The sequence below is a fragment of the Leptonotus elevatus genome, chromosome 4, assembly GCF_054856555.1.
Source record: "Leptonotus elevatus isolate MCC_2025b chromosome 4, RoL_Lele_1.0, whole genome shotgun sequence".
NCBI classification, from domain to species: Eukaryota; Metazoa; Chordata; class Actinopteri; order Syngnathiformes; family Syngnathidae; genus Leptonotus; species Leptonotus elevatus.
This window is the reverse complement of record NC_141242.1, coordinates 30614588-30639244: the sequence shown is the minus strand read 5'-3', so window position 1 is coordinate 30639244 and position 24657 is coordinate 30614588. Positions and strand designations below refer to the sequence as shown.

At 38.6% G+C, this 24657-nt stretch overlaps 2 protein-coding genes across 4 annotated transcripts in view; one reads left to right on the top strand and one right to left on the bottom strand.

Moving 5' to 3' along the window:
* LOC147176480 (inactive serine protease PAMR1-like) overlaps nt 1–24657 on the top strand; it is a 111826-nt gene that overhangs the window by 6714 nt on the left and 80455 nt on the right. The window lies entirely within an intron of this gene.
* LOC147176483 (tripartite motif-containing protein 44-like) overlaps nt 1–24657 on the bottom strand; it is a 48464-nt gene that overhangs the window by 20824 nt on the left and 2983 nt on the right. For all 3 annotated transcript variants that reach the window (XM_086073933.1, XM_086073936.1, XM_086073934.1), the window contains exons 2-5: nt 23884–24434; nt 21368–21445; nt 11975–12262; nt 4750–4772 (exon numbers count right to left, since the gene is read on the bottom strand). In XM_086073933.1, coding sequence (XP_085930059.1) covers nt 4750–4772; nt 11975–12262; nt 21368–21445; nt 23884–24384 — 890 coding nt within the window. In that variant the 5' untranslated portion in view covers nt 24385–24434. The remainder of the gene's footprint in view (nt 1–4749; nt 4773–11974; nt 12263–21367; nt 21446–23883; nt 24435–24657) is intronic.

Genomic DNA, 24657 nt, shown 5'->3' with positions numbered 1-24657 from the left:
TGTTGTTAATTAATATTGACTTGATAACCTTGCCAGCAAGTTGAATTCTCACTGTATTTGTATAAATACACTGCTTCCGCTGATACCTTTGCAACAGACCTTTTTTAGGTCGGACCAATCAGGCGTTGATTAGGATGGGACATGCAGCTGTGACGAAACCAGAAAGCGCCAACGACGGGGAAAACAAACCTAACAGACGAATTGACGCGACAATTAATTCTGTTCTCGCAGAATTACTCACCATTTCCTTGTTAAATGTTGAACAGCGAGAGGCGCGTCGTGCATTTTTATCAGGTAAAGATGCACGTGCTTTTTTTCCCCCTAAGACGAGACGGAAGACGATATTTTCATCCATTGCTGTGATTGGCCAAAACAAACGTGCACAAGATGCCACATCGTCCAATCAGCTTGAAGTATTGTACAGCAAGTCCCTACTTTCCCGAACGGATCTGCCGAGTGAAGTTCCAGATTGATAATGTGCAGAACTCTCTTGAGTGAATCACAATTATCAATCTGGCTTGTGAGGTTAGTAACTTGAAGCATTTGATACAACATTCCCTGCACTACTTGCCTGCAACCAGCAGAAGGGCTGATGATTACTTTCATACAGTTAAACATCTCTTAATGACACACAAAATGCTATGAATCGTCACCAGAATTCCCATGCACATCTCTACTCATGTCAACTTCAACTTCTGAAAATATCAAAACAATTGCCACAGTATTTTGGATTTTATGGGCATTGAGCCTTTTTCTCACCATAGAGTGCACTCTTAAATTGACATACTCCTAGGGTACGTAAACTTTGAAGCACAACTGTACCTTTCTGGCCTAAAGAATGATTAAAAAAAAATAACCCTAAAGGAAATTGAGCTACATTCACACAGCTCTCAGATACGGCAACCTTTCTGAACTGTAGCAATCTGCTCAGTATGGCACTTGCATCTAAAAAGGAGTTCATAACATTTTGAGAGATTTTCATTCATTCATTTTACATAGCTTGATCATTTAGTCAAATGCTCACTCCAGTAACATTCCCCTTCTGATAATTCCCTACAAAGTTATTTTCTACTAGTTATATACGATTCTGCCAAACTGCATTTTAGTGCAACATGGGGGCCCTGAGAGCAATTATATCAGTGAGTGTTTAAGATGTAGCAGTTAACCTTGGTCAAGGGCAACTGCATCTCGCCCTTCGGTCCAGCCTTGCTGCCATCTGCTCCCAACTGGAGCTCATAATACTGAATGAACCATCAAAGACATATTGCTTTACAAAAATAAATACAAAACCCAGAAGACAACATGACAGTGAGTTATAACATGCATGCATGACTTATTGTGTAACTCGGGCTTGCAAGATATCACTGGCGTCGGGCCAAAACCTTGTACCTTACTTATCAGGAGACCCCAAAAACGGCATGCTTTTTCCACCATGGACATTGCATCATCAAATAGAGCAAGACATTTTATTTTTCATTTTGGTCAACAATCTGTAAAAAATAACACCCACACATGGACTGACCAATAGTATATTTTTTTATTCTTTAGAAAATATGAAATATACCAAATTGTGACTTATGAGGTTTCGGCCCAACACCAGCGATATGCAAGTTTGTCAAGAGCAATTTAGCGACACACCCATGCTTTTCGTATCTCACCCTTGCAATTTACACGTGTTTTATGATTTTCGCGCGAGCAAGATATATATCACGCATGCACCTAGCGTGTGTGTGAGATACATAATGCACAGATTTGCTTAACAAACAGCCAACCCTCCTCCTCATCCATTCTCAGTTAGGGCTCACTATAGCTCACCATATTTTTTTTTAAATCTTACGCGTAGCCAATGTTCCCTCTGAGCTGGGCGTGTGCACCCTCTCACCCTCACCCTCTGTATTCAGCAGCACATTTAAAAAAAAAAAAAAAGCAGGATGGTCTAGCACAGATCAAGGTAAAATAGGTGTCATTTCATTACAAACACCAAAACCAACAGAAGCTTGAAAAAAAACTATTTGCAACTATGGGATAGTGCAGAGTGAAAAACAAGACTCTACTGACGACAAAACATGAACTAGGGTTGCAGAAATGTTTGCATACACACACACACCTTTACATAGATCAAGATTGTCATTATCTCTCTCATACAGAGTCGGAGATTGTCATTTCAATTGATTTAATCGGGCACATGTAGACGAGAGCCACTAATTGCCTTGCTGGGAAACCATGACTCACATCTGAAAGGTTGGCTTTGAAGGATAGGGAGCACTTGAGGAACATGGGTGAGTGTGTTTTGGTATTGAACATAGCATACGACTGACAAGAAAAATATGTGGATGTTGTATATTAGTTTGCATGCTGTTGTAGAGCAAGCATGTCAAACTGCCAGCCCGCGGGCAACTTCCGGCCCGCAAAACAATTTTCTCAGCACGCAGGACCACTTTGAAATTAATACGGACTTGGCCGCCATAGCGGGCATCAGCAAATAAAGTTTATACAGTATTTGGTGACTCCAGTGTTTTTTGGCTTTATTTTTACAACAAGACTGATGTTGTTGTCCTGCAGCAGGCCATTTTGTTATATATATGACTGACTGCGCTCAATCTTTGTTACTAAGCATGTCAACAAAAGTACCAATATTATTGGTAATTTTGGTGACATGCTTATAACAATAATTTAATACATGACTAGAAACAATACCACTATACTATTTCTGTAGAAAATAACATTTTAGGGAGGGATGACAAGATAGACACAACTGCTACTTCTAACTTTAACAAAGGATGGTTCTTGGTCTCGGTTTTTAAAAGAAAAATGTCCCCCCAAAATTTGATTTATACTCCAGAGTGACTGATGTGTTTTTTTCCCCTTCTTCTTCAAGATTCAGTTTTGATTGGGTATGATTTATAATCTGGGGCAATTTATAGTCCAAAAAACACGTTTTTTGTTTTGTTTTTTAGAAAATTCCACCAAGTTGCCGGTTCCTTATCACATTACTACTAAACAAAGTGTTTTTGAAGTGTCCTTAGTTTACACTTAACTCTTTGACTGCCAGACGTTTTCAGAAAAGGGATGCCGTCAGTGCCAGCCGATTTAAGCATTTTGACTGATCTTTCAAGGTCCACAGAAAATGTTCTGTTTGGACTATGGAAACACACGTACTACCAAATGAAAGATTGGACTTTCATCTTTCATCAGAAAAAAAAAGTTTGTTTCTACCTTATTCCGTTCTTTAGTAATCAACAATAGAAAATGGTTAGTTTGACCCAATTTCGCCTGTTTTGGACCAAAATACGGAGAAATCAAGCTTTTAGTGAAACGATATTATTTCATGCATTCTAGTGAATTTTACACTTCTTTTTGTCCATGAATGATGCCACAAACACCTAAATAGTGCTTTACTTCTATAAAACACTACCACCAAGAATGAAAAAGTGTTTTTTGATAGCAAAATACGTTTATTTACATTCAACAGTGTAACAATTTGACAACAATTTGGCAAACTATTTACAAATGTGTGCAACTGTGGTGCTATTTACAAATATGTGGATGTTTCAACGACAGTTTTTCTTTGTGTAACACTCTCCTGCGTGCAAGAAGACGCAACAGCATTTGCATGATCCATTTTATCCACTCCATTCATGGTGGCATCGTAGTCCAGAAACAGTGTCTTCTCCGTGATCAGACTGTACCCGCTCCTCCGATGAATATGCATTGGACTCGGGGTACTCTTCATTGTCCGATCGAATGTCCGCTTGTGCAGCTCCGGCGTTAGCAGCGGTAGCCGCGCTTAGCCGGTGAGGCTTACTACGTAATCATAACAGTCGCGTCAAAGCTTCCAACTTTGGCGTCAAGCTCGGAGTCATCATCATCATCATCATCAATCTGCATTGGTCGATGCCAACTCTCCATCGCCCGATCGAATGTCCGATTGTGTAGAAGTACCCGGCCGGCTATTGTGCGCGTTTTCCGGCCTTAGCAGCGCTAGCCGCGCTAGCCGCGCTTAGCCGGTGAGGCTTACTACGTGATAGTAACAGTCGCGCCAAGGCTTCCAACTTTGGCGTCAAGCTCGGAGTCATCATCATCATCATCATCAATCTGCATTGGTCGATGCCAACTCTCCATCGCCCGATCGAATGTCCGATTGTGTAGAAGTACCCGGCCGGCTATTGTGCGCGTTTTCCGGCCTTAGCAGCGCTAGCCGCGCTAGCCGCGCTTAGCCGGTGAGGCTTACTACGTGTCATAGGAGTCGCGTCAAGGCTTCCAACTTTGGCGTCAAGCTCGGAGTCATCATCATCGTCGACATCAATGCGCTTTTTAGTATTGATTGATGCTTTCCGTCTTTGAAAAAAATGCTCAAGCGTGAGTTGCTTGCAACCGGTTGCTTGGTCAAGCCACAATGGCTTGAACCAGCCATTGTCTCCTCAACACTCTAGCTCCGCCTCACGTCTTCTACTGACGCCCACGGTGGGCGGCCCATCCAACCTTGTGCAAAGAGAGTCATCGCTGCCCTCTAGGGGCCAAAACGAGTCTTTTACTAATCAGATCTGCCTGATACTTTTAGCACAGCTGCCCAAGGCTTTCCTGCACCCGTTTTTGAAAAAAAAAAAAAAAAAACATAGGGGACGTCTTTTAACGTCCTCGGCGCCCTTCCCTAGGTTTATGCTAAACGTTTTATAACGTTTATGGCAGTCAAAGAGTTAAGTATTATGCTGTGAAGAAGTTGAGCATGGATCAAACGGTCATCCTTACCTTGGTTTGGCCTCAAAGTCACGCTGTAAACAGAGAGAAAAAAAAATTGAGTAAGAATAAAATACTAAATGTCATTGTGCCGGTGCTGCTGGTAATAAAGTACAAGGTAAACAACATAATTTACATTAACTAGGGCCACAGCTGGTGTGGCTCTAAATCTGACCCATTAATTTTCACTCTCATTTTGTGATCTCTGATAGTTTTGTGTGTGTATTTATTTTTTGCAGCCATTTTGGCAGTTAATTTTCCTATGGTAGCCTAAATTTATAAAATACGAAAATTTATAAAAGCACACCACGATGAGTAAGAGAGAGAGAATAGACTGGTTGAGAGAGAGGGAGAAAAAGGGAAAGAGGGAGAGAGGGAGGGAGAGAGAGAGAGAATAAGAAAGAGGGGGCGGGAAACATTGAAAGAGTTTGAGATGGTGATGTCAGCTGAGATCAGAAAGTGAACTGCAGCTGGGACAGAGTGCGCTTTTGGTGTGATTGTGCGGGAAATGACACTGTTTGATTTTTTAAATGTATGTGAACATTTGAACTCCCAAGACACTTGATTCACCTTTAGTGGAAGTTGATTATTTTATTTTATTAGGCAAACTAAGCAAGAAAGAATCAGTGTGATACTGAAAATAAATTATTTTGTGCCTTCCAGTAACTCCAGATTATTACTGTACAGTACACCCAGCCCCAAAAAGAAAAGAAAAAAAATGGATATGGGCCTTTTACATTTTATTTGGGAACCCCTGGTTTGGGACATTTGCATTCGAAGGTTCCACTTTACTGATTGCCCGAGAGACATTTTCTATATTAGGTGACTTACTTTGTTTATGTATGTTTTTCATAATATGTTAAACATTTTAGGTGACTCATTGTTTTCGCTTTGGAATATTTAGATAACGGATACTCATCTATAAGTTGGAAGAGGTAAATAGTGCAGCTCTGAATATACAGTACATTATATGGATCTACTGCTATACTTTCCACAAGATACTTCAGTTTCAATTTAGTTTTCTTGCTTATAAGCCAGCAAACCCGAACATTATCTATCTATTGTGAAAAGTTAATAAAAGATTTATTTTAATTTCAGTTTAATTCAATTGGGACTTAAAATACGTAAAATGAATGTAATGAGCTAAAGCCTACAAATATTGGCAGTCTTTTCACAGTGATTTAAGGAGCACAAGATTGCCTCTTATACTGGCTCCAATGAAATGTACTGCAGAGCTGGACCTTGACTACAGCCAAAATTAATATAGTGACACAGTCTCTTGCAGGCATTGGGTAGTTGGAAGCACAACCCTTAAGAGGACTGATCAGAGTCGGCCAGTGTGCAGCAACTTGCTGTCTACATCATTAAGCTGAAAATTTAATGTGTTTTGCAAATATTGTTTTAAATATTTGAACAGGGTGCGGGGTTTGCTTGGTACTCAAGTCCACTAGTGAAAGGCAAACATCCCAAAAATAATAAATATACTGGTTGTACAGCACAATTGCAAAGACACTGCTGTTTTTTTAGATGCTTAATTATGCAACCTTTTTTTGATGCAAGAGTTAGAATTTTAATTGGAGTGTTACTGGGGGCGGTATTTATTCAGCTCGATTTTGCAGTTGCTCTGAGCTTTCACAACCATCAATTGAGCTCAACTTATTCTCTTGAGCAGCGAAAAAGTAAAGTACTATATTCTCTTTCATTCCTACAAGTAATGTAAGCATGCAGTTGCTTGGGTTTTAAGGCATATTATTTCCACAACATTTATGAATGAAATCTCCAAAGGGTTTTTTGTTACGTTTTGTTTTAGAATAGAAAAACTGTATTTGTAAAAGAACAAAACCGATACAAATATTTGATCATGATTTATGATTGCTGTGGTATAGAATTATTCCCGGTATTTTTTGGTTATGTGATCAGGGGTTTTCCTGCGTTAAAAATTCAGAGGCGGCCGCCTCCAGCTAATTTTTACGCCGCACCCAGCCAGAGTGACTGATATCACTCAACACAGCACTCCAGCATAGACCGTGTGAATCGTACATGAGGAATCCCGTACGTTTGTCAGATGGAGTCATATTCTTTCCACTACAAAAGCCAAACACAAAGTGGAGCAATGTCTTCAATGGAATAAACAGTGCGGACGGCCTCACCCCCAGCTAAATGTCTCCAAGACAAACAATCATTCCTATGTTTAAGAGTTAAGAGCCTGTAAAGTAGCTATAAGGGTTAATGCCGTATCTCTAACTAGCTGTTGTCAAATTCCCTTTAGCTCTAGAGGGAAGATCATCCACAAAACTGGATATCAACGTTATACTGTACTTATGACTATTTAACTCTTGGATATGATTGTCATCGGCCAGTCATCACCAAAAAGTTATTTATAACGCGACACCTTGTACACGGACTGAGAAAGGCCATTTTTACTTAGCCCGATCGACGGACGTAAACCTGCTTCAGTCATTTTTAAGAATATTTGCATCATAGATAACTTGCTAGATTTATCTTGATTGATTGCTATTAATTTTAGCTGGGTAACTTGACGCTGGGCTTCATACTGGAAGCTCTGGGAATGTTTCATCGATTTATACAAAGTAAACATAGTATCGTATCAGGCACTTTGAACTTAATTTGTTTTCATCGTTCACGTATAGCATTTTGTGTTACCTCAGAGTACACAGCCGTTCTGTAGAGGGGGAAAAAGCATGTAATCAGTTTACAGGTACATTTATTAAAAATGGGAATTATTTTGTGGGATTACATTTCCACGTTGAGCGAGAGAGCGAGAGATAGACGCTGTTAATGTTTACCTCAGACTTATCTTGAGACCTCTATGCTTTAGCCTTAATAGTTGTGAAGTCTGGTTTTCTGCATATTTTAATATTAGGAATATATCCTTCCACTGCATACTGTATACTCTTTTGTCTTGATCTGGAAGATGTTGCACTTTTTTTCGCTCCCAAAACACTCACTGACATGCTCTGGTACGTTCATTTACATTGTAAGTGTCCAGAAGGATGTCGGAACCAGTCAACTGGGGGGGGGGGGGGGGGGGGCCTTTTGCGACAGGTCAATTTAATGTGAGACCAATGTGAAAATGTTCCTAATTTCTCACGCTGTTCTTTATATAAATAACATGCATCTGCTCTCAAAAAGTCCCAACTAAATCCTCACCGTTTTGTTGGTTTTGCTATCATGAGTTATTCAGCAAAAAACATTTTTAAGAATCTGAATTTTTCTTGGAATTTGATATTCATAAAATCTAACTTATCCTGTGTTTACATTTTAGTAAGACTTTCAAAAGATTATTTTTTTTTTAATGCAAATTAAGGACTTGTTTTTATATCCATGGATTCTTTGCCTTTTAAGGAGTTTGGAACCGGAACCCTGCCTTCCTCTACCTCAAACAGAGACAGGATAACCACCAGCAATCAATTAATTAACTCAGCCCATCATTTCTCAGCTCGAAAAGCAATTCGCAGCAGAGATACAACCATTGCTGATGCAAACCTAACCCTCTGCAGCATCAAGAGTACACTAAAGATACTGTAGCTGATGGTAATCTACCACGAATATAGCAATGTGATGTTTTAATTTGCAGCCACGGAGCAGTAAATGCTTCTTCAGTTTTTAAATGAGAGGTGAGGGAACGTGTTAACTGTCACTGAGTTTAAAAATGATGGAAGAATGCAGATATGCCTCAGGCTTCTGTAACACTGAAGCTCAATACACAAGTACTGATACCAAACTGTAAATATATTATTTCAGGTAGAAGTCATCTGTCATAAACTGCTGACCAGCATAGAGAGAGAGAGAGAAAACGGGTACTGTATCGGTAAGAGTATACAATGGTTAATTTATTTCATTAGAACCATATTGAGTGTTATTCTGACCAGCCAATAGCAAGTAATTGCTTATTGACAAGCTTGTCTTTACAGCCCAAGTTTCTGGCTGAAGATTTAAGGCATTATTTAATTACAACGAAGCCATTGGCAATGTTTGCTTCATGTTAAGTATAATCAAAGAGATGCCAATTTGCCCTCGGATAAAAATGTGTGTTTTTTTCACTTTGTAGGCAGAATTGTTTGCCCAATTTTTAGACAAGTCAGCCTTGGAATTGAATGACTACAGTTAAATTATCATGGGTAAAGTCAAAGGACTAAGGAATACAAATCACTTTAAATCTTCCTTGCAGAAGAAATCTCTTTGGATCCAGAGGACCACATTTGCGCAAGGATCACATTTGAACTGCATCAGAGTTGTGTCTATAAGACTGGATTAACTTGAAGTCAGCAGTGTCACACAGAGGCCCATGTTGTACACTATATAAACACTTTCAGTGAAACTCACCTAAGAATTGAAAATGTAATAAGGGATAACTGGTTGGTTGTTTGTGTGAGCCCTGCGATTGGCAACCAGTTCAGGGTGTACCCCGCCTACTGCCCAAAGACAGCTGGGATAGACTCCAGCATGCCTACGACCCTTGTGACGATAAACGGTTCAGATAATGGATGGATGGATAAATATGGTGGGTCTAGTTATGTTTTTCTAGCATTTCCAGCACTTAATTTTTTTAAGTCTTTAAACACACTTAACTCATTCACTCCCAGCCATTTTCACAGAAGCAATCCCTTTCACTGCCGGCTGTTTGACTGATTTTGCAAGGCCCACAGAATATTGTGTTCTATTGCTATAAAAACATAGAACCTACCAAAAGAGAGATTAGAGTCTCTTCTTTCATCAGGAAAAAAAAAAGTATGCTTCTATCTGTTTCCGTTTAGCAGCAATTAGCATTAGAATATAGCTAGGTTTCATCATTATTCACAAATCTGTTTAAAACAGTGGGGGAAATAGCTTTCTGCAACATGGCCCTATAGTTGATATATTTTGCTATACTGCCATCTGCTGGCCATTTGTGTAATAACTACCATTTCTTCAACCGTTCTTTGCAGTTGAGAGGCTGCATCAAAGCCTTCTGTATGCTCGAGCATAAAAAAACAAAAAAACATATAAATACGTCTTTGTGACACTTAAAACATTTCAAATAGAACGTATTCATACGTTTTTGGGAGCAAATGAGTTAAACAATGGAAACACATTGAACCTCGAGTTACGAATTTACCAGTAATTGGTTCGGTGCCCCAATTTCTAGCTCGAAACATTCATAAGTTGATGTAATGATTCCCATTAAATGAATGGAAAGCAATTAATCTGTTCCACCTTTTTTTCTTTTTTTTAATCATTGTGTGGTTAAAAATAAACATAGTACAATACAAATATAAGGAAAAATGCACTCTTATAATACACAAACAACTATTTATTTATCTTTAACTTTAATTAGGGACTGGAGAGGGAACAGGGAATAGGAATACAGTACAGCTCAATTGAAAGAGTCTTCTTCCATAATAACATGGGGAAAATCTCATTCATTTTTGTTAATGTCTGTTACCTTTGTGATTCATTGGTTGATTTTTGCAAACCGATCCAGTGAAACTTGTCTTTTTCTGTTCAGAAAAATGTCATTAAATTGGACGTAATTTCAAGATTAATGTGCTACACATTTCTTTTGCTCATTTTGTAATTATTTGATTCCCTTGCACACGCTATAGCCAGCAAGCTCTCTAAATCAAAGCAACAACAAAGATATAGTGCTGGTGTCTACCTTGCCTTTAAACGTTTATATTATACTTATTGTATATCATTGAACAACAAGTTCACATAACTTGGAAAAGCGCAGAAAATTTAAATAGTCATACAGGTGCATTATGCACATTATAATCAAATTATATATATATAAAAAATGCTAAGAAACATGCAGTGCTTAATTCTATCATGGCCAACATTGCTATAACTACTACTCCATTTCCTCCTCAAAACCATCAGCTTCTACTTGATCTCTCTGAAAAACATACTTTTGTACACTTTCAATTAAGAGAGCATGGTGATATATCTTTACTTTATAACTGTACACATTTATAGACATGTTTAACGATTGATTTACGTCAGGAAACTGACCAACTTTAGGCTTAACATGCATCATTTACAATTTCATATACAAATGTTATATAATTTCGCATTGTTTCTCACCTTAATTTGTCCGGTGCTCCCGACAGACCTCGACTCCATCACATATATCTACATATTGCTTTCAACACTTTTCACGTGTTTAGCACTCGTGAAACACATAAAATGCATGTTGAAGGACGACTTCTAGTTCACCACCGCTTTCGAGCAGAAGATCCGAATATTGGTTTGCACGGTCATTTCATTTGCCGTGATTCCATCCATCCACTCATTTTCCAAACCGTTTATCCTCACCACGGTAACAGCTTTTAGATGGTAATTGCTTAACATTTTCTCTGCTGTCAATGTCAACACGTTCACTAGCGTAGATGTTCGCTACCGTCTAAAACAGGATGTGACATGTCGCTTTCTTCATCGTGAGTTCAGCTTTGACGAGAGGGCTTTCCTTTACTGCCCGGGCCATTTCGGGCGAAATAACCCAAAACTGAAGTAAAACGTGCATTTTAAAAATGTATTTGTTACGGGAAAATTGCAGTGTTTGGACAAAGTTGCGTGTAAGTGTGATTTTGCGGGAATTTCTTGAGTTACTCGACGACGACACACTATTTGCGAATAATAATTCATTTGTTGGTACCAATTAGGTGGAATTGGACAATTTTCTCACAGTGTGCCTCGGCACAGTGGTTGAAAAACACTGCTTTACTAATCCAACTGATGTGTAAGATTTAAACACGTACTGCTGCATCTCATGCTTTGATGTGCACAAACACGTCACATTTGGGAGCTTCCATAGATACAAAATATGTTGTATAATTGCCACATAATAAAGCCTAATTAATGAAGTTGTGGACATTTGAAACAAAAAAATTCTTGCATACTTGTGCACCAACAATAATGTAATAATAAATGCCTGACGTGTTAAAACATTTACAAAAATGGGACATACATATGATCATGAGCTTTGTAATTTGAACACCACAACATTTTCCATATTTACATCTGATTTAGCACTAGTTCCTAAAACCACACAGCCAACACCAGCCGTAAATTTTCGAGGCATGGCTGAGCCAGCTGACCAATAATGCATAAATCAGTGAGGTACAAAATGAGCATGTGTGTCAGATCGTGAGCCTTTTCGGAGTAGGAGACAGCAGTAATTGGCTGAGCAGTGTAAGAAGTACAGGAAGGTAATGAGAAAGAACAAAGGAAAGATTACCGTTGATCTATGTCCTGGTCCTGATGCTTCTGTGAGGGCCTCTGCTGCCAGTACTTGACCAATTTTTCCCTGGTCTAACAAGTATAACTGGTGTGTAATGCTGGCCACTTCTTCCTCGAGGCGCTCAGTTTGGACATTGATCTCTGCAATCTTCTCTGCAGCAGATGCAGTCAGGAATGCCTCTTTGAGATCTAACAGGTGCAGGGCCTTCTTTTCTTCCAGAGATACCAATTTGCGAAGTGCATCAAATTGACTGCTCACATAGGCCTCCAATTCCACTGAAGACATCTGAGTTATATATGAAAGGACAAGAAAAGTACACTTAATTCATTTAGAAAAAAAAAACTACTGTATAGTTAGTAATAAAATATACATTTATTATAAATCTGTCCCACCTTAGATACATTTATTTTATTTTGGAATGAGGCTGTAACGTAAAAAAAAATGTGTGAAAAGTGAAATGCTGTTAGTAATTTCCTAATGCACAGTATTACTGTATTTACACAATTAGTAGGAATACACTGACTCAACTGCACTTGGGGTAGTCCTTCACTAAATGCCTTTATTTGTAGTCATATAATTTGCATGAAAAACTGTTAGACTACACTTTATATCAGGTGAAATTGTATTTAAATGACAAAATAAGGTTTATTATGGATAAATGCAGGGAAATATTAATTTTTTACATATACATAGTATGCTGGAGCCCTCCAAAATATTTTATAGAAGCCTGATTTTTGGGGTGTCAAGTTGGTGGTAAATATAAATCACATCAAGGCAGACCATTATTAAAAATAAGGTAATGAAAAGGATAAATAATGAAATTCCCAGTCACGTGAAGGATGTTAATAGCTGCACTTTTAAGTCTATGTTAAACAGCTCTAAATGGGTTCCCCTCAGAGCAATTAGTTTGTGCTGATACAAACACTCATATAATAGCACTCTGGCGAGCATCTCCTCACCAACATGCAGAGGACCTCATAGACTTACGCGAGTTAACGGGTCAGCACATTTGATAAGATGATATAATCACATCTTGCCATAAGTCAAACAAGTGTAATGAGGCAAGGTAATCACTTCACGGGGAAAGGAAAGGGTGATAATTGTTTCATTTGGCTTTATCTTTTTAGCTTACTAATTAATCTACATGTATCTCAATACACAAACACAATGCTCCCACTGGTAAGGTTTTATCTTAACTGCCAAGTTTCAACACGACCAGCTCTAAATGATCCGTTGATAGTCAGTGGTAAAGGTAATCATGGAATAAACACATCCTGTTTTAACATCTCTAAGAGTCTTGTTAAATTGTGTCATTACTAATATCTTGCAAATAGAGGTTTTGATTACAGATAAGTCCCATATATGTGAAAACAAAACTTTTCTTTAAATTAAAACATGTCAGCATATATTTGTTAAACAAAATGTGGAATGAGACAAATATCCTGTAGATCTACTTCAACATGTGAACATTACTTTCCAAAACCAAAATGTCTTTATGACGCTATGGCTAATTGATAGTTTGAAGCATATTCCCTGGAGGTAAACTTCATGCATTCCATCTGTAGATGGAGACCGCAGAGCCTCTTTCTACTACAGCAGGCCATCTGTTTGGCTTTCAAAGTAATTTAACTGCTCACCGACAGACCCTTTTAATCTACCTCTGTTTCCCCACCAAGGATCTCTTTAGTTATGACTCATTACTTGAAAAAGACAAAAACAAAACAAATAACAATAAACCGAGTCCTCCCAACCAAATGTCATGATATGAAACACCACAAGACCCATAGCATGATTTATGCTTGTAATGTGCAATGGTAACTTCCTTGGCCTCCTCCCTCCCTCCCTTTTGACAATGTATCTTACTTCCTTTTACTGTATTTATCACATCTTGTTTCCACATCTCTCTCCGAAGGGGTAAGAGGAATCATATTTTTAATCAGTCATACTCAACGAGGTCAGAGATTTATTTGACATGGCCTAGAAAGTAGAGGCATTTTGTCTTTATGCTTCAATAGCATTGATGCTATGGATACATGTTTGATGGTACATTATGACAACTAGGGTTTGCACTAATACTATGGGTGCACGGTATAGACGGTATTTTCAATATAAAAGTATAAATTTGCCCAAAGGTAGAAATTTGGACTGTACCGTCCAATTGCGGTAATGGATGTTGATTATGTCTTTGTATCCTCTTCTGTGTGTACTGCTAGTGTGACAGATATACCCAAATTGTACACTCGCATCACTTTGCTGTTTATATTAGGGATAACTTGCACACTATTTTGGAAGACTCCGCTACTTAACGAAGTGTGGCTGGATCGCTAATGTGGCTAAACATGACAAAAGTTCGCTTTGCATCCAGCTTCCACATAGCTTAAGTCAATTATCATCTCATCTCCATGGACACGACAGCGACGCTTCATTTCTGTAAGTAGCATTACAGAAAGCAGGGCGAATACAAGGAGAAAGCCTGGAAGCCATTTTAATGAGAGCCGTAGAGAAGTATAGGATTACTACCTCAACAGTGCATCCCTAATGACAACTGTGCTGTGTTCCATCCCTTGTTTATGACCTGTATGGAATCATATATCAAATTAAATATAATTGTGTGACAAAAGTTCAGGAATTCTTTCAAGCCAGCACTAATTAATTTTTCATTCGATCTGTAAATATTTTTGTAGAAATTAAAGTATTGACATGTTCGTGCATATACCATTTCCTCTTGGCATCCTTCTGTCTCATAAGACAATGTAGTTTGCGTTTTTTGTTGTTGTTTTTTAATTGCCCACTAGGGCTTTAAAGTCCAATACGCAATTGGCAGATTCCATTGTATGTGTTTTGCTTGTGAAGTCACTTTATTGTGTTCTTGTGGATACCACTTGCAGTCTGCTTTGTCTACGAGTTCTACAATACGTCAATCACACTAATATATAACTAGAACACTTTAAAAGTTCCTAGTTCCAATGTGAAAAATCTCTATTCTACATTTTATTCTTTCACGTAGCAACAATCCATATTTGTATTTGCTTACCTTACGAATGCAGTAGGCGTTATTTTTATTGTTTGACAGACACAACACAAATACTTGAGCTCATATACTGTATGACACAGCATATTAAAAAACATCCATTTGTAAGTGGAAATATCCAAAACTATAAACTACTCAAAGAGAGCAGTCGCTCAAGTATGGGGTCAGCCTTTACAACCACTCAGTCCTCTCCCCTTTCACTTTCTATGAATGTAAGTGGGGGAAAAAGCAGTGAACATAAATCCACTGAACACTGCTGCGTCCATTACCCAAGCCACAACAGGAATTCTAACATAAATCTGACCACCCTTATTATCTTATCTGTCATGATCAGACACATTCTTTCCCTACCACAACCAATCTCTAGGACCTCCTTGACGCCCATCGATCTCTCTGCCCTCTCAGAGAGTTCTTGTGGCCTCAACGGCAGATGGAGCCTTGAAGCCAGATCACTGTTCTTTGTTTTGTGGAAGCAGCTATGTGCTCTACTAACTTTTATTTAGAGAAAGCATTTCCCTGAGAATGTGTCAAGCTTGCAAGGAAGATGCATTCATGCTTGCTAAACTTCATTTGCATTGCAGGCAAACTAAGGTCACAAAACGAGGCCTCAGGATAGTATGCCCATGAGAGACGATAAGCATAAGCGATGAGTGATGAGAGAGAAATTAGAAAAAAAAAATACGGGCAGAGGTAGAACATCACGCTACACAACTGGTTGCAAGCTATGTCTGCTTGTGGCACTTTTATTGTATAACGATTATTGAACACTTTAGATAGAAAAAACAGCAAGCACTATTAAATAATGATTAGTTGGTAAAATTCTTCCAAAAGACCTTTAATAGTTAAAGTTTAAAATACCACTGATTGTCAAGTGGTGTGAAATTTGTTCTCCGCGTTTGACCTGTCCCCTACGGGAGCCACTGAGCTGGTAAAAATATTAACAACACATTGAGAGTACTGTAAAATCTTATGTATAACACACACACACACACACACACACACACACACCCCACACCCCCCCCCCACACACACACACACAAATCCCAAATCGAGGGGAGGTTATCATACAGAACAAACGAAAACGTACCTTTGGGTTGTAAGACAACGTAACTCACATATGCTTCACATATTGTCACTAAAATTACATTTAAAAGCAGTTATATAGTTAGAAATAGAGCCCTCAGCTAAAGAGAGAAAGAGATATTTTCAAAAACATGATTTAAAAAATATTTTTGAAAGATCGGAATCATAATGGGAAAACAACCGTTTTAATGCTGAATTAAAAAGCATTTACAATTTGAGATGTTTTGAATCTTTATTCATTTCATTCACTCTGAAAATAAAGCATACTACAAAATTGGGGGACTGTATTATACACAAGTACAGAGGGGAAAAAAAGCCTTTTAAGGGTTTTAAGGTATTTGGGCGTATTACTCATGGGGGACTGCGGAAAATAGGTTTGTCTTCAACAAAAACAACATGTCCACAAGTATACTCATGCCGTACTTCCTCGATGTATATAAGATGTCATGTTACTTTTTTATTCAATTCCAATCTCAAAAAGTGATAACACCAAACTACTAAATGTAACTTTTATACAACCATTGGTTACCACACATTTAACGATAGAAGTTATTTTGCAGTCAAATAACATGCCAGTAGCTTGTAACATATTAACAGTGGAAACTTTTATATTATCTGACCTTCACACGAGGTTTGCTTAACATGTTGCCGTGCCCATTAGTTGTCAGGTCTGCTGCCTCTTGCCTCTCTGTATGTGTGTGACTCTGTCACAGAGTCACTGGCATCCAGCTCATATTCATGCACTCTTGCCTTAATCTGAACCTGCGCTTATATTCCTCTCAGAGTTCTTGCACCAGCATCCTCTCCTGTACTCCTGCTTTGTTCACCTCACCTTACCCCTTGCCTGCAAGTATCCTGCACCTGTTCACCTCATTGCACAGCCCTCTCCAGAGTTGACACCCCTGGCCCATTCAATAAATATTCATCACATAAATCTGTCTTCTTTCCATGCCTGCACTTGGGTCCTATTTCTCACACTGCTCCCTAACATTAGGCAACCTGGAAACAAAAAAGTTCAATGATGCACTCCAGATGGCAGAGATGTGATGTGCAAACAACACCAAAACAAATATTTTCCCAATACAATACTTTTTTATAAAGAAAGTGCAATACTTTTGAACAAAATCCTTCGACATTATTGTGAGAATAAATAGGCTGCGCTACCACATCAGAATAAAATTCGTACCTTGTTTTTCAGAAATGTTGTCATACAGGTCAACTTTAAAAGCACATGAGCATTTTTAAAGTTTTTGGGACTAGAAGTGCAACAATGAATTGACAACTAATTGATATAATTATTTTGTATATGTTTTTGATAAGCAATTAGTCCTTTCGATACCATTTTTTTTACATTTAGAATTGGTAAACGGTACTTCATTTATATAGCGCTTTTCTACCTTACAAGGACCTCAAAGCGCTTTACATTTTGACTACTCATTCACGTATTGATGACGCAGCATCAGGAGCAACTTGGGGTTCAGTATCTTGCTCAGGGATACTTCGACATGATCACAATGGCCGATCGAACCCACAACCCAGGGTTGCGAGACAGCCACTCTACCACTGATCCACGCCACCCCAAATTGTCCAAATCCTCAGATATTCAGCTTCTCAACAGTAAATATTCTCCCATTTCTGTCAATTTGAAATAATGTCCTTTAAAAAAAAAAAAACTTTTGAGTCAAAACTTTTTCCTCTGAGGACCACAAACAGAAAAATTTAATAATGCAAGGGCCACTAATTTTATTTTTTACTTTAATTCATCAAGCGCCCTAAATCAGTCAAGCAAGTAATTGTACATGGTTTATTAGTAACAGTTTTTTTGAAAAACAGTGACATGAACAGCTTTCTATAAGGCAAATACTGTAGTTTTGGGTTTGGTAAGATTTTGGGGTGGTCAGAGACCCTGGACATTGAAACAGTTACTTGAGAACCATTTATGTGATATGTTCACAATATAGACTTTGACACAGCAGTAATTGGAGGAAAGTAGGTAACCACTTTTGCCTGTAAAATTTAATTATCTTGACCACAGTGTTGGGAAGAGAAATGCTACTTATTAAATCGTAAATTGTTCATTTGCATCTTTGCATATTTAGAAAAGCGTTACAGTACATTTGCTACCATTAAATTTGTGGTATATATTGATTGGTTTTATTAAGCCAATCAATATATACCACAAATTTAGTGGTAGCAAATGTCATTTTTATTATATGCCGTGGGCCATAGTTTGAACACCACTAGAATAACGGAATGAAAATTAAAACACGATTTCTTCATCCAATTCATAGATCAATTTATTATAAAAATAAAAATAAAAATCATTAGTTGCAGCCCTAAAGTGGACACAAGAGGGAGATGAAAACATAAGAATAAAAAGTTTGTTGTTGTTCACCTTTTAACTGGTTTTGACAGAAGCCCAAGTAGCAAGCCAAACCACCTTCTTTAGGAATGATACTGAGTCACTCAATTAAAATTCTGTGAGCAGAGGCAGGGCTACAGACTTACAACGCAATGGGAGAAGGGGGTAGAGAGGAAAAGTAGGAGGAGAGAGGATAGGAGGACAAAGTAGACAAGAGGAAAAACTATAAACAACTGATGTAAAAAGAAAAACAAGCTTTTTAAGCGCCTGCTGATTTTGACGGTTTTACAAGGTAGAGAAGAGATGACAGATCTCGCCAATACACACATACACATTTGTGACCAGGCTTTCCTAGGCTACACAGACCTTTGAACCACTTTACTAACATTCATCACATCTTTGCATGTGAATGTGTCAAAGGATTTTGAGAGGTGAATTTCCCTTTTATGTGAAGAATTAAGCGAGGTGAAGTTTTAAAGTCATTTGTAGTTTAATCTCAACCCGTACATCCTTTTCCTCCTCAAACTCTTACAGCCATTAATACAATGCAACTCTAACTTGTGCAACTTATGTCTCGCTCTTTTACTAGCTCTCTCACACAGAGACCTTTCCTTACCAGAAGCCGTCACTCTGATGCTTGCCTGCCATGCATAATAATGCAAGCGCTGACATTTGGGAGTGCAGAGAGGACACACTGACAAATCCACATAATATCTCTACCATGGCCCCGTGAGGAAGCAGGAAAGTGGCTGGTGCAGTGCACCTGTATACTGGAACAGCAGATGACTGATTAATATAAAGGCAGTCCTAGGGGCAGCATTGATATTTCAGTGTGATAATAAGACAAACTTGGCTAAGGTGCCAGCTGCCAGTTACTCAAATTAACCTTCTACAATATGCCACTACACTTAGGTCAAATCTCTTGCAGGAACTTAACAATGCTCCTGTGTTCTCGTTTTTCCCAACCAGTTAACGTGGAGCTACATGGGTGGCTGATAGAGCAGGAATACAGACGCTGTCAATGATGGATGACAGCCCGAGAGCACAGTAGCTGTACCTGTCCTTGACGCTCACTTTGGCATTGTGCACACAAGAAGGGCAGTCAAATATATGTCCCGTGATGAAAATTATTCTGTTTTGCAAAATTGTGGGTAATTTTTTTAACTGTGACTCCTTTTCACAACATTATTTCCTATGGCTGACTACAGAAACGTGTACCATAATAAAAATCATAGTGTTACAGTCTATGGTAGTGAAGTACCATGATTTATATAGCGCTGTTCCACCTTACAAGGCCCTCAAAGCGCTTTACATTCGACTACCCATTCACCTACTGATGACGCAGCATCAGGAGCAACTGGGGGTTCGGTATCTTGCTCAAGGATACTTCGACGTGGTCACAATGGCATGGGATTGAACCCACAACTTCTGGGTTTAGAGACGACCACTCTACCACTGAGCCACGCCGCCCCGATCATTTAACACAGTGGTCCTCAACCCTGGTCCTCGGGGACCGGTATTCAGCCTGTTTTCCATGTCTCCCTAGCCAACACAGGTGGGAATCGTTATCAGGCTTCTCCAGAGCTTGCTAATTAGCTGATGATATGAATCACCTGTGTTGGCTACGGGAGACATGGAAAACAGGTTGGATACCGGTCCCCAAGGACCAGGGTTAAGGACCACTGATTTAACATAACTAAATGTAGAACACTTGATAAGGGTAATCAGATTTATGATGGCCAAAACAGTATGCAGTGGAGAATAAGCTTAAGAAGCACTTTACACTACAGCCAACTTGTTTGAAGCAAAGGCACGGCTTTATACCATCCCACACCTGTGAAGTTATCATTTAAGGGCAGGCGAAAGGTGCAGTATTATCATCGTTTGAGGTTTTAAAAGGTGCTACCCACAACAACTCTGTATAATCAAATTTAAAACAAGGCTATAACTCGATGATCGTGTTGGTGTCTGCTCACATTTGATCTATTACAGTTGTATTTATATTGCATTAATCACTACATAAATTAGTTGAGCACTGATAAGTTACAAAAGCTGAACCAAGATCACATTGACAAGCAGCAATAAAATGCTGTAAGTGAGCCCTCTCTCTATTTTCTGCTGCCATTGAATTTCTATCAATAAGAATGGGAAATTAAGAGCTGAAGCGCTATCAATATTAAGTCAGTGTCTGTAAGTGTGAGAAGAGTAACAGACAAGGAATACCTTACAGCTGTGTTAAAATTAATCAACTCAGAAATTGTCCCTGTTGTAATTACTTAGAACGTTATTTTTGTAGCATGGCACTGCATTATATCAAAAAGTTCAGTCCATCCATCCCATGTATTATTTATTTGGATGTTCTGTAAGTATTTGCCACTGTTTGAAATGCATAACACGCACCCCGCAAAATCCTTGATTCAATTAACTGATTTTGGTCTGCAAGGGTTTGGGGCCCAGCTAGAGAAAATCTGGTTAAACGTTTTATTCTCAGTTTTATGTAAGACAATGTCACAATTAGCCTTATCGTGAATGTGAAGGCGTGACATCAAGTGAAGTCAGTAATCACATCATAAGTCCCATGTATCTTACAGTTCACAACCTCTATATATCTGCATGAACCGAATCCAGGCAAGTTTTGTTCTGTGAATGGTAAGAAATGATGAACATATGTATAAATTAAATGTATAAATCACAGGGTAAGTTACTAATCAATTAATCTCTTCCTGATTACAGACTCCTCACTGCTGTCGTCTTTGCCACTCCAGTGTAGCCAAAAAACAAAAAAATTACGAATGAAAAATGGCTCGGTAAAGAGTCATGACACTCCATTTAGATCACGCAAATATAACATATTGTCTTTAATTGGTTGTGGTGTTTTTGTATTCACTTTGTTCATTGAGATGTTTGGACTCACCTCTGATTTTGTCCACTTCTTTGCGATCTTTTCTTCCATCTGTCGTGTACAGTCCAGCAGGTCAAGATCTTGCCTATTCTACAGCATACAAACGCACAAATAGGAGATGCACGTTGTTATCAATGTATTGGTATCACTAGTAGTATTAATACATGCAGTATCGGCAAAGATCTGTGAAACTCAATTATAGAAACGCTCAGTATCAATTGCTGGAATGGCTTCTCAAATAGTTTTATCAATACAATGAGGCGGGTAAGGTGAAGTTTGAGAGGCAAACATTGAAAAACTCAAACCAAAGGGAATCCATATCACCAATACTGCGATTCTCTCACAGGAATACACAGAAAGAGGATAAAAAAAGATTGAGTGGTTTTAGCATAAATAATACAGCCTTGGGCTGTGAGTGACCCTCTTTGTCTCGCGCCAATCCATATGTTGCCCTGATGGAAGAGAAAGGGTTGCAGCTAATGTGAGTTACTTTGTTTTTCAGAGGCTTAGCCGCAGGCCAGAGGACAACAATGTTTCTACAGCAATGCTATAACACTCCACGATGCTCATTGTTTCTGTGTTATATTGTATATTTCACTGCTAAAATGTGCGGCTACTTGTACTGGGTCATTTTAACAAAAAAACTTTTGGTGGAGATGATGTGTCATCATGTTACAAATGCAATTACTGCTGACACAATTTGTGTGTGACACAGGTTGTCTTACAAATTATCTTAGGGTCAATTTATTATTATTATTTTTTTTTACATAACATACAATATTTAACAAACTTCTGTCCCTGATGGATACTTAAGAGTGTAACCCGTCTCCCACCCAAAGTAATCTGGGATAGGCTCCAGATAAATACAAGTGTTATGAAGTTCCGGATGGGTTGATTGATAAAATATAGAAGGAATTAATAAAAGTTCCGGATGGGTTGATTGATAAAATATAGAGGGAATTAATTTATTCCATTTTTTAAGGGTCACAATCATTAAACCTTTATTAACTGTACAGTAGCATTTCAACTTTGACTCACTGTATAATAAAACTAGGGCTGCAACTAACAATTATTTTAATAATTGAGCTGTCAATTACTTTGGCGAGTAATCAATGACTGGTATTTAAAACAGATAAAACATGTTTAATTTTCATCCTTTTATTCAAAAACAGGACATTATTTCAAAACCAGAGGGCAGAAAATGCACAAACTAATTATGCTGCATTTACTGTTTTGGTCTGTAACAGAAAATAGGCAGAAATATTGATCATTGTTTTCCAGCGTCAAAGCAGATTTTGCTAATTTCTCTAGATTAAACACTTAGATAGTCATTCTGCTTTTAGGGAGGACGACAGAAATATGAGTATTGATTTTCTATTATGAGGCTGAAATTCCAAGAATTTAGAAAATTCTAAATTAGACAAGGTCTACAAGCATTAATCCATCCATTTTCTTAACCGCTTGTCCTCACAAGGGTCGCGGGGGGCGCTGGAGCCTATCCCAGCTGGCTTCAGGCAGTAGGCGGGGTACACCCTGAACTGGTTGCCAGCCAATCGCAGGGCACACAGAGACAAACAACCATCCACACTCACAATACAAGCATTAAATCGATAACCAAAAATGATTAACAATTAATTAAAAAAATTGATTAGTTTATGTTATTTAGATTTTTGAGGCATTTTCTTTCAGATAACATTGATTTCAATTTTTGGGTCATTTGACTTCAACTGTAGCTCTCTTATAGGTAAAATTGTAAAATGTGGAAATGTGGGCGGGAAAAAGGTTGACTAGCGTTTCACAATGGATTGTGTTTGACCTTAAGTGTTGCACTGTAGTAGACAGGTCTTACATCTGTCTTTTTTCCAAGGGGTCTGTTCTGCGTAAATGCCACTTTAGAAAAAAAGTGAGACACCGCGTGTTCTAGAGTATATTCCACTTTTGGCGGTGAAATCACAGCCGTAACAGAAGTGTCCTGTGTGCATGGGAATACTGCAAGGTTGCATGGTGTACTGGTGTTAAAAATGTACCACTACACAAAAAAGAAATACTACTATGTGTTTTCAATATTGACGGTTCAGTAGATAGTGGACACAACAGTTCTCCAAAAATAGGTTAAATGTGCTTGCTTTAAGCTATAGTCGCAGTGTAAAATGGTATAAAAACAATAAATGGCACATAATTATTTTATTAAATATTCTCCACTGCACAATGTTATTTTGAATTAATGAAAATTCCAAGAATTCTAAGTTCTATATTTTGTCATCTATGATTGCATTGCTTTTACTGATGATTTAGGTATGTGCAGTGGTATCATTTCAGTATCAGTATCAAGGTATTTTAAAATTTGTTGGGTTCTAACTGGGTTCTATGTATAAGGCAAAGGTGGATACATCCTCGGTCTTCTGTTACTTGCTTTGATGCGGCTATTTTGTGAACGCTGTGTAACAGATGCCACTGATGGTGACTTAGAACATTAATGCCGCTATGGCTTGCATTATAAACAGTCATGTTCCATGCGCATGACTTACCTTCTGCCACATGTAAGCGTCATACAGCGTGATAATCTCATGTCCCTGGTGCTCACCCTGCATAGCACACACGACACAGATGATCTTTTCGTCTTGTTTACAGTAGAGGGAGCCTTCCTGCCCATGCTCTTCGCAACGTAGCCTAACTACTGACACGGTGTCCTTCTTCACTGCATCTTTAGCAGCCATGTCCTCCCGCCTATCTTCTGAACCCTCAGCTCCCTGCAGGGGATTCTTGGACCCATGGCCATTCATATCATCACCAGTTGCTGCTTGCCTCAGATCTGCATTTTGTTCATTGTTTGAGTTAAGGCCATTAGCATGTGCCCCCTCCTTGTTATATGGTGCTAGCGGGTGATGTGTACTGCGCCCATGTCTGTCAGCATGCAAACAGCAGAAGGCAAAGTTGCAGGTGTGGCACACTTGCGTGGCTATTTGAGCCTCGTCAGGCTCACATGCATCACATGTTCCATCCATCAGTGGTAGATCCTCCTGGCTCATGACTCCTTCCAAAGGTTCTTCTTTGTGGTCTCTGAATGCAGATAATACACCTGGTGGCAGATGGCAACATCTTATTGAAGACACAGGGTGTACTGTAAAGTAGATGACTGCATAATAACCATGGCCTTCTGTATGAGTGGTTCCATTATTTGCGCAGTGGGAAAAAAAGACACACAAGGCTAATTCATTCTGATATTCCAAAAACAGAATCCACTGGATGGAGGGAGCACACAGAAGCAGAAACAGGTTTAACCAAAGCACATGACTTTACAA